This window comes from Electrona antarctica (genome assembly GCF_951216825.1).
Source record: "Electrona antarctica genome assembly, chromosome: 1".
Taxonomy (NCBI): Eukaryota; Metazoa; Chordata; class Actinopteri; order Myctophiformes; family Myctophidae; genus Electrona; species Electrona antarctica.
In genome coordinates, this window is record NC_136806.1 from 9,051,675 (window position 1) to 9,068,604 (window position 16,930).

Below are 16,930 nucleotides of genomic sequence, written 5' to 3' on the forward strand. Positions count from 1 at the left end.
TCTTGGAGGCAGCCTACTGATCATCACCAAGTTTATAGTCATCTCTTGGAGGCAGCCTACTGATCATCACCAAGTTTATAATCATCTCTTGGAGGCAGCCTACTGATCATCACCAAGTTTATAATCATCTCTTGGAGGCAGCCTATTGATCATCACCAAGTTTATAATCATCTCTAGGAGGCAGCCTACTGATCATCACCAAGTTTATAATCATCTCTTGGAGGCAGCCTATACTGATCATCACCAAGTTTATAATCATCTCTTGGAGGCAGCCTACTGATCATCACCAAGTTTATAGTCATCTCTTGGAGGCAGCCTACTGATCATCACCAAGTTTATAATCATCTCTTGGAGGCAGCCTACTGATCATCACCAAGTTTCGTGAAAATCTGGCCACTTGTTCAATGTTCACACACAGTCGGACCTTGACCCCAAATGTGACATTGACTTTTGAACCTTTCAACTCAAAAGTTAATCATGTCGTCAGGGCAGCATATATTGATAATACATTTCCTGTAATAAGGTTTCCTGTAAATCTGCCCATCTGTTCTCAACTTATCTTGCTAACTCTCACACACACAGAACCTTTAAAGAAGACATACAAATATACACAAACAAAATCATCTATACTGTACAAAATGTGTACAGTATAGAAATGTTAGAGGGGGTTTTTACAGGGGCCAGTCTCGAATTGCAGCCGCCCCTAATTGCCTTTGAAGGAGTCTAGGGATTCACATTTTAGCGTTCCACATTTTATTGGCATAGGAGCTAAATTAATTTAACCCCTTGTTTGAGCCGAATCTGGGTTGAACGTGGTTCGTGGAGCTCCCTCTGGTGTTGTGATCGTGCATGGACCTGAGATACAGACGGTACATGTACAGTAGCCTCAGGGGTGAGCCGACGCTAGGCCGCAAGGGGTGCCCAAAACTTAAGGTAGATCGCGATCTACCAATAGATCACATGGCATGGTCCTAAAAATATATTTATTTTAAATGTTTTCGGCATCTGCCACTTGAATTAAGGTGACTTGATTGATTGACATCTGTCAGCTCAAACCCACAATGCAATACTTTTGACGTTTGTTGTACACAAACATCAGTAGCATTACAAAGTTATAAAAACCTATACAATTCCATTTTTCCCTCAAGTGTGCTTGTCTCATGTCTTACTGTATGTAACAATTTCAAAGCCCCCTCAGGTACATTTTTTTTTTCTAATGTTTTTTTTTGCGGCTTCCGCCTTTATTTTATATTTTTTATAGAGGGACAGACAGTAGGCTGACAGGAAATGTGGGAGAGAGATGGGGGAGTGACATGCAGTAAAGGCCGTCGGGATCGGGAGTCGAACCCACGGCACACTGCCAGACTCGGACTACCGGCCAAGGTGCCTGGACCGCTGAGCCACGGACCAGGCCCTCAGGTACATTTTTAAACAAGTTTCAGCAATGGGATCATCATTTTTTTGGTGGGTAAATCTCGTTGAGCTGGTCACTTCGAAAGTGGCTCTCAAGTAAAAAAAAAAGTGTGGGCACCCCTGCCCTGCGCTAGGGCTATGGAGGGAGCCGCCCTGGTAGTTTGAAACAAGCTGGTAGTTTTCGACACCTCGCTAAAACCTGCTGATAAGACGCCGGGTGTCACAGCTTGAAACAATATGAATGACCGAACTTGGATGCATATCAATAGTTGACGGCCAGGTCCATTGTCTCAACCTGCTGACGTATAGCCTACTATACCGTAGGTGTCATGTTCTGTCTGGAGCAGTCTGAAGTAAGAGTTGGATAACAGTGGCTGATGGATTCATGAACTAATTAAATTACAGAGGTGACGTTTGCAAGGTAAATGCGTAATTATGACTAAAGGCTAAAGTCTGCACATTATGCAAGTAAATAGAATATACAGTATATTGGTCGGTTAATAAATAGGTCTACATTAAGAGGTTATTTCAAATCGGTGTTGGCTCGTGAGCACATGCATGTGCGTTGCTCGCGCCACACTAGTTAAAACATCCCCTGGCGACCTGGTTCACACTCACAGGGGGGAGTGACGAGTGAGTCAATACAGTTCTGTATCATCACCGTTATATAGACTGAAGACAGGGCTGGACTGGCCATAGGACGTACCGGGCATATTCCCGATGGGCCGCGACCGTAGGGCGCCGCCATGATAATAAATAAATAAATAAAAATAGGCGGCAGGCCACTGTACCTGTATCAGTGAGTGACAAATAAACCCTCTTCTATCTTGAATCCTTTTGCCAGCATCATTCTTGTGAGAGCAACAAAGGGTTGTGTAGCCTATAGTTGTCTGTTGGTTTGTATCATTTATGTTGTTCTGTAAAAGTGGTGGTATTAGGGCTTGTTTGTTTGTGTGTGCCTCGACAGAGCGGGCGGTATAGTTTCTGCTATCTGCGCGCTGGTTGTGGTGGGCTGGTCTGGGCCAAATTTGCGCGAAAATGACCGGGCCAAATTTTTGTCCCAGTCCAGCCCTGGCTGAAGAGTTGACAAAATTCATCCCAGGCTGCAGCTCTAAAACGCATTGAAGCCAAAGGGATTATGCCAGGCCAGATGGATATCAAGTTTCAGTAAAATAAAAATAAAATCAGCTTTATGCCTATTTGATCTTTAATGTCAGCGCACTTGCATTACAGTAAATATTTTCAGTCCCGGCAACATGGGGACAAGCTGGTCTGCCATATCAATCTGAGGTCAGAATAATTTAGTAATGGCAGTGAAACAGCTGGGCAGGGAGCACACTCAGCACAGACAGTACTGTAAAGTATGTTGCTGTGGGAACAACTATAGATCAAGCCTGCCTGCCTGCCTGTCTGCCACCCAGCCAGGCAGGCAGGCAGGCAGGCAGGCAGGCAGGCAGGCAGGCAGGCACAGGCAGGCAGGCAGGCAGGCAGGCAGGCAGACAGACAGCCAACTTCACCCATTTTCAACCGTATCTTCATATAATTGGTCTGCTGCACTAATGAATATTACTAGATGGCACCATTTGTGTCTCACTCTGCTATGGACAGTTCAGAAATCTGCATAATATCTGCTATGACACCATCGATGGGGATTCCAAGCTCAGAGAAACTATACCCTTTCTCTTCCTGGAACTTTAGCATGCTGAAATAGAAGCCATTATTGTTCTTGCATTGAAAATGTTTTTTTAAATGACCAAACCTGCCTACCTGAAACAGGCTTATAATGACCAATTATATGAAGATAGGTTGAAAAGTGGTCCCCACCCACCTTTGTTTACCAATCATGAGTTCATGACCCAGGAGTAATGTATGTGTTCACACTGACACACGCACAACTTCATTTGTTAGTCAGACAACAATCTGTCCAAGTTGTAAGAACTGTGTCTGTGTCTGTGTCACTCAGAAAAGCTAGGAGATTGATTGACTGACTGACTGACTGACTGACTGACTGACTGACTGACTGACTGACTGAATACTGTATTAGCAGTTTGAGAAACAAGTACAATACTTGATTACGTTTGTGTCATGCAATGAGATACAGTACCATTAAAAACAAGGTGCCTGTTACGCCAATGTTAGAAGTTTGAGTTTCTATAGTAACCAGGCCCTGGAGGCTGTATAGTCTCCTGTGTACAGTAAGTACACCCTCCTTTCCTGTGTCATGGGAAAACAATAGGCAGCTAACATAAAAACCATGCACAACAGTCCTGGAACACTTGTGGATCTGATAGTCGTTCTTCTATGACGCACAATGAATGCTGCTGTACTTTTTTTTTTAGGTGTCATCCAAATGAATACGGTAGTAACGCATTCCGATGCATTTCTTGCGAGACAACAAAAAGATACAAGATGAAAGAGGAAGTTTCTACGAAGATTAATCGCGATTGAGCTCTCTGACAGCACAAGTATAGCAAATATAACTCTCTGCTGAATCTATGACATCCCTCACTAGATAAGACAAAATAAGGAATTGGAGTTTGCATGTTCTCGCCTGTTAGAGGGGAGAGGAACGGGTTGGAAAACAACTTGTGGATCTGCTATTTTCAGGGTCCCGGGCAAATTAACTCTCTTTTGGGTCTCGCCCTGAAAAGTTTGTGAATAGACTAGTTAGTAGATGAGAGTTCAGGTCAATGGTCTGGTCTGGATATGTGAGGAGGATATAAGCTCTTTTGTTTTTTAAGATATTTTTCTGCCTGTTATTGGACTAGACCTATACGTGCCCGTTGGCCACCGGCCTACTTGAGAGCGATGCAACTTGGGAACCTAATAATACCCGTTGTCAAATGTCAACTTGTCATAGCACCCGTTTTAACTGCCTGTCTGTGTCCAACATGGAGATCTCTGTATTTGTCTGTCTGCCTGTGTGTGAAGAGTGCAAACTGACTGTGAAAAGTGGAGTGGTTAAGTAATCAATTGGCAGGTGTGGGGTTGCCATGGCAATGCGTGTGCAAGCACACGCATTGCTTCACGCATTGGCTGAGGCAGAGGCTGGAAATTCCACAGGTGAGGGGATTTAGGCTGATTACGTCCACTGGCAGAGCTGACCAGATCCTTTTGGGGTGGTTCTGGAGAACCGTGGGTCTGACCAACTCGATACCGGGCACTGCACTCCCTGCCGGGGGTGTGGAACGTGTGTGTCGAATGTGAAGTCGGTGGGGCAAACGGTTCTCGAGTTATGTGCATTACAACCGTACACTCACACACAAACACACACGCACGCACACACACACGCGTGCACACACACACACGCGCGCGCACGTAGACAGAGACGTGGCGCATTTATAGTAGGATAGCGTACACGTAAATGGGGAGAGAGAGCTGGGGTTGACACGGACGGGATCAGGAGTCGAACCCGCGACACGCCGTCAGGCTGGCTTAGCAGCCTAGGTCCCCCGGACCGCTACACTAGCCACCTGGGCCAGGAGGATATAAGCTCTTGAACAATGATAAGGAACAGTCAAGTTGTACAAATTGACAGCCTGTGAGTGTGAGCAAAACGTTTGTTACTCACACATGAAACCACATAGGTTGTTCTCTTAGTTGTGGGGGGGGGGGGGGGGGGTCTCATCATAATGTATCCAAAGCTTTAATTTGGAAATGTACTAAAAGATTACTTGCTGGGATTCACTTAAAAGCTTAAGCATGCATTGTCTATTGTATATTGTATGTCCTGCCTCCCAACCTTCTTTCAACAGCTTACCTCTATGTCAGCCCTAAAAAGAAATCACACCCGTGTGAACTGAGTGGTGCAACTCCCCTCTCCCCCTGCCTCTCTCTCTCTCTGTAATTAGCAGGCAACAGTGCAACACTATCTCTCTCTCTCTGTTTCTGGCACAACAGCGCCACTTTTGCCCCTACTGGTACTCTAAACATAGTCACATAGGTTAGGACGGACATTGCTGTTCCTTGGAGTGGTTGCACCACTCAAAAAGGTACTGGTAACATCATGTAAAGGAAGTAGAAAAGCTGTCTTACTAAATCTTTTCACACACAAAAGTACAAGCAACTCTGCTGTTATTTAAACTTACAACCTGCCATGGGCACAAATCTCTACAATAACACCTGTGATATTCTGTTGTAGATTTGTAAATATTCAGAAATGAATAATGTGGCTTAATTGTTGCTGTACATGTTTGAAGTTACAAAAACAAAAACAACACAAATCCTCTTTGTTCAGATGTTCATTGTTCAAACAGCCATCATCAAACATGTTAGAGACTGTTAAAAGAAGAAAATCCTCTAGTTCTGACTTTTATAGTGATGTGCTTTTCAGTTTAATCCATTATCTTTTATGATCAACAACAATACCTAAAGCCTATAGTTCAGACCAAAGATTTGCCACGAGATGAACCCATTTTATCCCATTTTGGGCGGGAACCCCTTTTGGTATTAGCATTATGTTATGCTTTAGCTATTGAAAAATAGCAGATCTACAAGCTCATAGCGCGCCACCGAGTGGCGTGCTACGAGCTTGTAGGTCTGCTATTTTTGAAAAATCGAAGAACCACTGACATAGAAACAGCTTTTTCAGAAAACTGTCAGGTTGTAGAAGACATTTTTAGAATCTGATCTCAGGTCAAAATGGGTTAAGCCTGATTTATACTTCCTCTTATGATGGTGTAGCACGCTGAAAATAACCATCTTCACAGCGTGACGGGGATGCTGAGCTTGTAGATCTGCTGAATTTGGCGAGTGCGAGAGCATAAAATAAACACTAGAACGTTGTTGTGGAGAAGGGATATAACCCCTAACGAATGGACAGATGGGTACCGTATTTAGTTCACTGTAACCTTATGGCCTCATGGTGAGAGAGAGTCACCCTGTTGTGCTTGTTGCAAAACCATTGGGATGAATAGGATTAATCGGAACACGGAGTAACAAACTTTGGATGGTCTCACACTGTGTCCCAGACAGAAATGTCCAACGGATTAAAATATCATGCATCACGTTTTAAATGAATCAATAACATGCAGCAATTATTGTATTTATAGACCTACCTATACTTTTGGACACTACAAACAAGGCTACGGGATTCAACAGGAACCAACAGAGAATAAACAGCATCACGGCCGAAATGTTTGAAGACGGGCGCAGAAGAAGGTTAACACAGTGGCACAGAATCACATCTCAACAATAACAGAACAGCCATGCAAAGTGATCTCTGCTCCAGTTAACCTCGTGGTATTGTGGTGGGGCTTTTGAAATAATGAAATATCATCAACAGACCCCATCATCAACCCCCTCTGTCCAGCTGGCCACTCACGCCATGTTCCACATGGACAGGGTTGTGGCAGAGGCAGGGTGATTAACTACACCACATGTCATCTTGTGCATCTCTCTCTCTCTCTCTCTCTCTCACGCTATCCCACGCACTCTGACTGCTTTGCGTTCCCCCGACGCTATGCAAGACATCTACTGAAACATATTAACCTGAAAGTTAACCTACATCTGTTGCTATTTATTGAAGCAATGTTCTATGAAACCTATTTGTGCCAGGCTTTGTTTGTGCTAAGAGTTCTTCGCTGAACCACATGTTCATGCTATTGTATCCAAGTCATACAGATGGTGCACACCGGGTCTAGTCACTCTATATATAGTCACTAATCATTCTATACACTGTATTGTGTAAGGGCTCGTAGTACACACTGCACGATAGGCCTATTTACTCCGATTATGCTGTCGGGAAGCATTTTTGGCGCTCGCCGACAAAACCCCCGATCAGGCTTTGATCGCCGAGGTTTTGCTCGCTGTGAGTGTGACAGGAGCTGATGACGCCCGATATAATGACAGCCGATTTAAAAAAAAGACTCCTGTAGTGTGAAATACATCTCCCTGACAACTTTAACCTATTCTGAATGGGAACCCCTTTTGATGTTTAAGCATTATTTTATACTTTAGCTATTGAAAAATAGCAGATCTACAAGCTCATAGTGCGGCACCGAGTGCTTGTAGGTCTGCTATTTTTGAAAAATCGTGAAAATGTGGCGCAAATCTTTGAATATATATTTTCCTTCAGAGCCAAAGTTTTTAACTCAAATCATTGCTTCTGGGGGTCCCTGGAACAACATTTTCAGATGGGGGTCAGCTGCCAATTACATATAATCTTGGGGGTCCTTGACATGAAAATGTTTGAGAACCACTGACATAGAAACATGGGGTTTTTCAGAAAAATGTCAGAATTTAGAAGACATTTGTAGAATCGTTCCCAGGTCAAAATGGGTTAAAAGTCATAATACAGTGACATGATACACAGACATACTTATACTTAATGAACATGATTCAACACATGCAGCAAATGAAGGCCCACTTACCCTGCATCACTGGCATGTCCACATATTAAGGCATCCTTTGCTCCTTCTACTTTGTAAAAATTGTCTGAGAAGGAGAGAAACAAATAACAATCAATTAGGGTCTAATGTTAACACTCACTCCACACATTTGATCATGTAATAATAATGCATAAATAACATGGATGCTGGATAGATTAACTATGAACACACATCCATATAGATCCACAGCCTATGTACTGTATGTATGCCACCAGACAGTGGCCTTGTGGTTAGAGTGTCCGCCCTGAAACTGGGAGGTTGGGGTTCGATCCCCGGCCGGGTCATACCAAAGACTGTAAAAATGGGACCCAATGCCTCCTTGCCTGCTTGGCACTCAGCATCAAAGGGTTGGATTGGGGGGTCAAATCTACTAAACAAATGATTCCCGAGCACGGCACGGCTGCAGCTCACCGCTCCTTGGCTGCAGCTCACTGCTCCAAGAGATGGGTCAAATGCGGAGAACAAATTTCACTGCGGTAACGTGTGTGACAAATCCTTTGACTTTGACTTTGTATGGATTTTCTTTTCTTTACCGGTATTTAGATTTAGAATACAAAACATCTAATGACAGAAAAGTAAGCTTAACACTACAAACAAAAGAAAAGACACACAAACAAAGAGCAAAAACGGTGTTGGGTGAAATCAACCCTCAATACAACGACTTCTGACAGACAACCCCTCCCATACTGGGAAGGGTTTTTCCTTTTCTTTTACATGACTTGGGCGTGTTATAATGAAGTAGACTCTAGAAAAGCATTCTAGCAGCCAGTTCGTAGCATGCCTCGTTAGGCAATAGACTTTCAATCCATACCTCCTGGGTTGAGTGGGTTTGAATCCTGTTCATATCATTTTTGTGTCCACCGCAAACAACCTTTTTGGGGATAAAGTGAAGTTTGCTTTGGTCCGACATGTGTTGCGACGTGCTTGCGGTTACGTTTAGGTTTGGGGTTTGGCCTTTGGGGTAGGGTTAGTAATAGTGGGAAAACGACCGGATTAAGGTTGGTGAGGGGTCCGTTAAAACGACTGCATTAAGGTTGGTGAGGGGTCCGTTAAAACGACTGGATTAAGGTTGGTGAGGGGTCCGTTAAAACGACTGGATTAAGGTTGGTGAGGGGTCCGTTAAAACGACTGGATTAAGGTTGGTGAGGGGTCCGTTAAAACGACTGGATTAAGGTTGGTGAGGGGTCCGTTAAAACGACTGGATTAAGGTTGGTGAGGGGACTGTTAAAACGACTGGATTAAGGTTGGTGAGGGGTCCGTTAAAACGACTGGATTAAGGTTGGTGAGGGGACTGTTAAAACGACTGGATTAAGGTTGGTGAGGGGTCCGTTAAAACGACTGGATTAAGGTTGGTGAGGGGACTGTTAAAACGACTGGATTAAGGTTGGTGAGGGGTCCGTTAAAACGACTGGATTAAGGTTGGTGAGGGGTCCGTTAAAACGACTGGATTAAGGTTGGTGAGAGGTCCATTAAAACGACCGGATTAAGGTTGGTGAGGGGTCCGTTAAAACGACTGGATTAAGGTTGGTGAGGGGTCCGTTAAAACGACTGGATTAAGGTTGGTGAGGGGTCCGTTAAAACGACTGGATTAAAGTTGGTGAGGGGTCCGTTAAAACAACTGGATTAAGGTTGGTGAGGGGTCCGTTAAAACGACTGGATTAAGGTTGGTGAGGGGTCCGTTAAAACGACTGGATTAAGGTTGGTGAGGGGTCCGTTAAAACGACTGGATTAAGGTTGGTGAGAGGTCCATTAAAACGACCGGATTAAGGTTGGTGAGGGGTCCGTTAAAACGACTGGATTAAGGTTGGTGAGGGGTCCGTTAAAACGACTGGATTAAGGTTGGTGAGGGGTCCGTTAAAACGACTGGATTAAGGTTGGTGAGGGGTCCGTTTGTGGCTTCGTGTGGCGCCACTCAAAGTGACTACTGCGTTGGGCTTGCTGGATGCATGTTCCGACCACTAGTATGTCTGTCAGAAGCCTTAGAGGGGTGATTTCACACGCGTGCAGAAAAAACTAGGGCATTAAGCAACTAGTCGACTAGTTTACTAGTCGACTAGTTTACCAGTCGACTAGTAAATCCACTAGTCAACCTTGTTGATACTAGTTGACTAGTGGATAAGAAAAAGGATTTTTTTCCCCGATTTTGTAGGCCTCAAGATCAGGTAGATTATAGTTATAGTCACCAATGTACACAGTTGTTAAATTATTACAAATATATATATATATATATATATATATATATATATATATATATATATATATATATATATATATATATATAATTTTTTTTTACATAATAGGTAGTTAAACAACTAGTCGACTAGTAAACTAGGCAACTAGTCAACTAGTAAAAATGACTAGAAGTGAATGCCCTAGGAGACACATGGGTGGGATGGATGACCATCAGAAAACTATAGAATAGTCCAATAGTGAAAGATGCACGGTTGCACCATAGATGCACGGTTGCACCATAGATGCACGGTTGCACCATAGCAGGCAGATATACTGATATACAGAAGCCTTTGGATGTATTTGCCGGTTTCTTAACTTGAAAAAACACAGAAATGGGAAAACCTGCCGGCCTCCTAGACATACTGTGTAACATTCATTTTCATTTAAAAAAATTTTATCCCATGATTTTGTAACACATTTTTCACCCCTGTGTCAATTATCTAATGTGATCCTGGGCTCTACACACCCTCCGCCAACCTGGGGAGAGCAACGGACTTGAACTCATGCTTCCTTCATGCATGAGTGTCCAAGTTGCTCCTTTACACCTGACAGGGGGGAGTTTCCCTGGTAGCACGTGGAAGGAACACGTTAATCCAACCAGTTCCTTTCCCCTCCATCAGGCGCCCCGGCTGGCCAGGGAGAGGCAGTTTAGAGACCAGGATTACTGCATGTCTTTTGTGAGGGTACCTACCCTAGGGGACACGGGGAGAACATGCAAACTCCACACAGAAAGACCCTTTCGCCAACCCCACCTCGGGTATGGGCTGAGGCAATGACGCAGAGGAGAGAACATGCCCCTAGCGCCCCCAGCGGGAATCGAACCCAGGACCTTCTAGCTGTGAGGAGACAGCACTACCGACTGTGCCACCGTTCCCCCCGTAACATTCATTTTAACGGGCACCGCTCTAGTGTTCCATAGTTCGCCTCCCCACTAAACCAGCAGGAGTCACAAGTTCAATGACAAGCTAGGACACAATCCCATGCCAGCTCCCCACCCAATGAACACTGACAATTGTGTTCGTTGGAGCACCCGGTCAAACCAGAGGTACTGCGGTAGGGAATTGAGTTGTTCTACCTCTCTAGAACAGCACCTGCACGCCCGGTAATAGCCAAAAAAAACTTCACAACAAGAATACAAAACATGGCTGACCTTCATTGTTGAGGAAGTCTGCCGTTGAGGCCCAGGTTCTGTTGTTGCAGACGAACGTGTCATTTGGGTTGAAGGAGGAGTTGACACAGTGAGAGAAGTTGCGGATGCACTTCTGCCGCAGGTTGCCCATGAAGAGCTGCAGGCCGATGAGGGCGAAGACGCTGAGACAGAAGACCGTCAGGATCATCACGTCTGCCAGCTTCTTCACGGACTGGATCAGTGCGCCCACAATGGTCTTCAGGCCTGGAGGAAGAAGGTGACAAAGATACAAGACAACGAGACACATCATACATCAATGAGACAGAGAAGAAGGAATTACATTTTGCGGGTGTTTCCGGCACTTTAGTGTGCCTTTATTTTTCTCTCATTAGCATAATTTATCCAGAACTCTGCGCATCACTACACTTCACATGAATGGAGTGTGTTAACATCTACATCTAACATCACTTAGATGCTAACACTTAGATGCTAACATCACTTCAGTTGGATAAAGAAGATACATCAGACAGCAATTAAATTGATTTCTGGTAACAGAGTGTTATTATGAGATACAAGATTTATGAGAGGTGCTTGAGCAGGGCAAAAAATAGATAATCGATCTGACAAATGACTCATATGCCCGACTTGATTGAACGCTGTTGCTATTGATTAGATATTGTATCTGCAAATTACACCTGCACATTATACCTCAAAAATGCTGCTAAACGTTAAGGTATTATACCTGTGTAGGACAAGACTCTCCTTTTTATTAATATTATTACTTCTTTATTTGCTTTAAAATATTATGACGTTAGCATTTTGCGGAACAAGTCCCAACAAAATGTCACTGCTTGTACTTTCTTGATTCCTGCTTCTTGGTTTTTGATCGGATGATCATTTGAGAGATTTCTTTTGAATATTAAACATCCCGTTTTTTTCACAAATAGAGATACCGTAAAGTATAAATATTTTACAGATACTACAGATTACTAAGATAAACTTAATAACCTGACAAAGCATTTCCCCAACAAAGCGATAAACAACATTTCGGACATGAGGGAAGACAAAGTCAAAATGTAGGTTCGGTTGGAAACAAGCTAGGGCCTCCATGGGAGTCAAAAGTTCGTTTTAGTCAATAATGCTCTGGCTACACATACGGCAATCATAACTCACTAGAGTTGTCCCCCAAACATTGACTAATGTATTGACTACTGTACTCGCCACCAGTAACACACAGCATAAACACGCAAGAGTTCTCCTTTCTACGTGACAATAAGCACTTATGACCCTCCATTACGGTAAAATGGATGCATTTTTTGTGTCATTCTCTTCTTACCTGGGATAACTGAGATAGTTTTCAGTGCTCGTAGGACTCTGAAAGTTCTTAATGCAGAGACATTTCCAAGATCCACAAATTCTGTGACATAGCTGGGGGGAAAAAACAGAGAAAGATTAGTGTGCGTGCGTGCGTGCGTGCGTGCGTGCGTGCGTGCGTGCGTGCGTTAAATAAACACATGCATGGATTGGAAACTTTTAACAAATAAAATAATTTGTATACAACAGGTATGAAACATGGTAACTATTAGAAAGCTTTCACTGCCTTCCACTGAAAGATGGAGCCATCATTTTGTTTGTAGCATAAGAATGACAGTCAGATGATGATCACTCAGTCACTCAGTCAGTCAGTCAGTCAGTCACTCACTCACTCACTCACTCACTCACTCACTCCAAACGCTGACATCATGAGTCTGGGTGGCACTTGCACAAATGTCCTATGTGGAATTGCATATCATAAAATCATAAAAAACAATATGCTGGAATTAAAACTACTTCAATATGCTTTCACCCAATCTGCTTATTTAGAAGGCTTTTCCTTCGCCCACTGACTTATTATTTAAAAAACAACACACACACAACAAAGATACGCTGCAAAAAAAAAGGGCCAAGCACACGGGCAGCAGTGGCTCGAGAGGTAAAGTGGTCCTCTATGTTTAAATGCAGTCCACTATTGCCATTTCACCAAACAGCATTTGTTTGAATACGTCGTCAGCAATGCAGCATATCTGAACACTGAACTGGCTGAGCCACTAGGGGGTGAAACAGCAACTTCCCTGAGGCTAACAGTCCAGCAGAATGTGATGAAGCTACGCTGCCCAATAAGTTCCCTCACTGTGAACTCAGTGTTTTCAAACAAAGCAGATGCCCTCTATCAGCGTGATTGGTCTCGGACCATAAGCAGAACAACTAGGTCACCTGTCTAATCCGCCACCTGCATGTGGAACACTGAATGACGGCACAGAGATCTATGACCTACAGAATGGGCTTCTAGGTCATGGCGCTTCCAATCAACAGTGGCGAGTGTACTGTCCATGATCACATGGATGTTACTGTCCATGATCACATGGATGTTACTGTCCATGATCACATGGATGTTACTGTCCATGATCACATGGATGTTACTGTCCATGATCACATGGATGTTACTAGAATATTGGAAGCAGGGATGGGAGGTTTCACCATAGGCTTGACCTGTCCATGTTGCTAGAAATCTTCTGGCCTGGAGAGATTTTATCCATTCAAGTAAGGTTTAAACTTTTTACAAGCTATATAGAATTATAGAAGAAGAAGAAGTAGGTCAGGAGTGGCATATCGTCAGTATATCAGCCGTTAACACCCTTATCCCCGTTACAATGCGCTAGACCTCTGGGAGATGGATTGCTGAGGTGGAGAGCCACACCTACCATCAGCTCCCAGTACTTCCCGCACGACTTGCTGCACCAAGCCGTGCTACTCATTCGCTGAGTGGGCGGTGCCCGGGATTGAACCCATGGTCCAAAGGCGAGAGCTGTATCGACTGAGCTGTTATAAATAATGGAATAATAACTATAGACAATGCATTTGATAAACATTTACTTACGCCATAACAATGACACTGAAGTCCAGCCAGTTCCATGGGTCTCTCAAGAAGGTGAATGGTTCTAGACAGAATCCTCTTGCTAACATTTTTATCAATGATTCAAAAGTGTAAATTCCAGTGAATGTATTTCTAAAGAAAACATATTCATGGAGAAGAACAATGTTAATCAGATTGCATAAGAGAACAGAAACAGTTTGTCATTATAAGTCACTCACAATCTCTGCTATATGTAGCAGAGTGGCCTCTGCCTGAAGACCAAGGGGTCTTCAGGCAGATTCCCCTTTAAAATGCTTGGATTAAGATGCTTGGATTTAGCATCCTTTCCTGGCCTGCCAATCAGCGGCAGCTAGAGGCGGGATCAAGGCAGCACTGTGTATGCCTTGATCCCGCCTCTAGCTGCTGCTGATTGGCCAGGCCGTTTTGTGGCCGGAGCATCAAGTCTGCCTGAGAGTTCCCAGATGGGAGCAGGAGGGGGGAACCCAGTGTACTCTCTGCTGCCCCATCTGGCGGAGTCAGGTTAGGATGGGAGACCCGCAGGGTAGAATATCAGGCACTTCATTGGTTCTGTCAACTTCCGTGACACGGATCAGGTTTAGTGGGGGCAAAGCCAGGGAAGTGAGTGGAAGCAGAGTGGCTCCCAGCCAGGCTCTGACTGAGGACCAAAAAGCCTAGTATGTCCCCTGGCCAAGGGGGGATTCCTCTGTTTATGCATAGATATTAGTAAAAATAGATGCCTCATTGGCCGCTGCAGTTCGTTGGAGCCATGTATGTCGAAGGAGGGCTGGAACAATTTACACTGGGGGAGGAAGTACGCCGGAAGTGTGGATGGCACGCTGGCTACATCACACTGTGATTGGCCACTCAAGTGATTACTGGCCAATCATAGCACATCTTTTCCGGGACTTATCAGACCCGAACATGCGCTCTTGTGACGCACGCTCATGCTTCCGCGATGCTTCGCAAGGAATCTCGGGGAAATGTTGCCCTTCCTTGAGCACATATACGCTCCAGAGGCGGAAAGGGCGTCTACCTTTATATGTCTATGTGTTTATGTAGCTGGGCTTTAGAATCCCTTCTTGTTATATAAGGTCTCTTAATAGTTATAACAATTACATCAAAGCATACAAGTAAACAAGAAATACATAATATATAAAGAAATATATTAAATAAGCAATTAAACAATAAACAATTGATAAATGTTAGTTTTATAATTGCCAACCAATTCATTTAGAAAGCAGACAGATCAGCAAAATGTGAATGTAATCCAGCTGTAGTTTGTTCATCCTAATTTGAGCCTTGTTCAGTGGAATTTCATGTAAAAAACCAAACAGGACTTGGAAGCATTTGATTTCAAGAAATGTGTTATGACAGACTGAAGCACAACATTAAAGGCCTCATTAGCCAAGCTATTATGTGTAGTGTCTGGTACAAATTAGTAATTTGACATATATGATTCCTCAACATTGATCAATAGACCTTTTTCATGGAATATTGACATGAAATAATAGTGTAAACGTAGTTGTTGGTTACCAATTATACTAATTAAGGTTTGGTTCTATTTAGTGTAGCAGAATCTATCCATTGAGCTATAGCTCTGGTCCATAGCATTAGGAGAACCCATAGCTATAGCTCTGGTCCATAGCATTAGGAGAACTCATAGCTATAGCTCTGGTCCATAGCATTAGGAGAACCCATAGCTATAGCTCTGGTCCATAGCATTAGGAGAACCCATAGCTATAGCTCTGGTCCATAGCATTAGGAGAACCCATAACGTAATGGACCAGAGCTACCACTGAGCCAACATGCACACACAATAGCAGCATCCTGACTCTGTTTGACCTGAATGACACACAACCTTAAAGGGACACTTCACCCTTTTTGCAAAAAAATATATGTTAATGACGTTTAGAAGATTTAGAACACTTTCCTGGGGGTCTTTATGTGTGTAATATGTGGTTTTAAATATTTTAGATTTTAGCAGTGAGCCCAGTGTCTCTGATGTCATGGACACTGGGCTCACTTACTTCCTGGACTACATGTTGTCTTAGTAAGACAGCCCTCCACCTATCCACAAGGAGGAGCAGTGCACCAAAGCATTATGGGAATTGTAGTCCAGGAAGGAAGTGAGCCCAGTGTCGATGACATCAGAGACACTGCGCTCACTGCTAAAATCTAAAATATCTAAAACCACATATTACACACATCTTCTAAATGTCATTAACATGTATTTTTTTGCAAAAAGGGTGAAGTGTCCCTTTAAGTATCACTACTGGTAACTGGTAAGGTTTGTGTTTACCCTACAAAATGGCTGCTGTGAAAAAAGATCCTTTGAAACTAGGGATGTCCCGATCACGTTTTTTCCCTCGCGGTCCGATTCCGATCATTTGATTTTGAGCATCTGCCGATACCGATTTTTCCCGATCCGATATTTATATTTTATAGAACACGTTTATGTCATATCACAATAGTACAATATCCCAAATCACAGACAACATCCAGTCTAATATCATGATATGGATATACTATTGATACTAGGGAATGTTCCGATCACGTTTTTTTGGCTCCCGATCCGATTCCGATCATTTGAAAATGACGTGATCGGCCCCCGATTTCCTTTCACCCGATCCGATCGGGACGACCCTATTTGAAACCTTTTTTGTACTAGTCAGGTGCAAAACGGATTCTGGTTCAGTACAGATGGCATGCTGCATGCTCAAAGATGATTCCAAGCATTTAAGGTTGACATACATTTCCATTACAGTCTTATAGAGGGCATTCATGATGTTTTGTGTTGTTTTTTTAACAGCTTTTCTTAATCTCTTGGATGCATTTCATCATCATTCTCTTAAC

General features: G+C 43.5%; 1 protein-coding gene across 1 annotated transcript in view; it reads right to left on the bottom strand.

The window, feature by feature from the left end:
* Positions 1–16,930, bottom strand: part of LOC306929492 (sodium channel protein type 4 subunit alpha-like) — a 69,191-nt gene that overhangs the window by 37,735 nt on the left and 14,526 nt on the right. Inside the window, exons 5-8 of the mRNA XM_079510039.1 lie at positions 14,081–14,209; positions 12,500–12,591; positions 11,185–11,427; positions 7,785–7,848 (exon numbers count right to left, since the gene is read on the bottom strand). Of these exons, the coding sequence (XP_079366165.1) occupies positions 7,785–7,848; positions 11,185–11,427; positions 12,500–12,591; positions 14,081–14,209 (528 nt within the window). The remainder of the gene's footprint in view (positions 1–7,784; positions 7,849–11,184; positions 11,428–12,499; positions 12,592–14,080; positions 14,210–16,930) is intronic.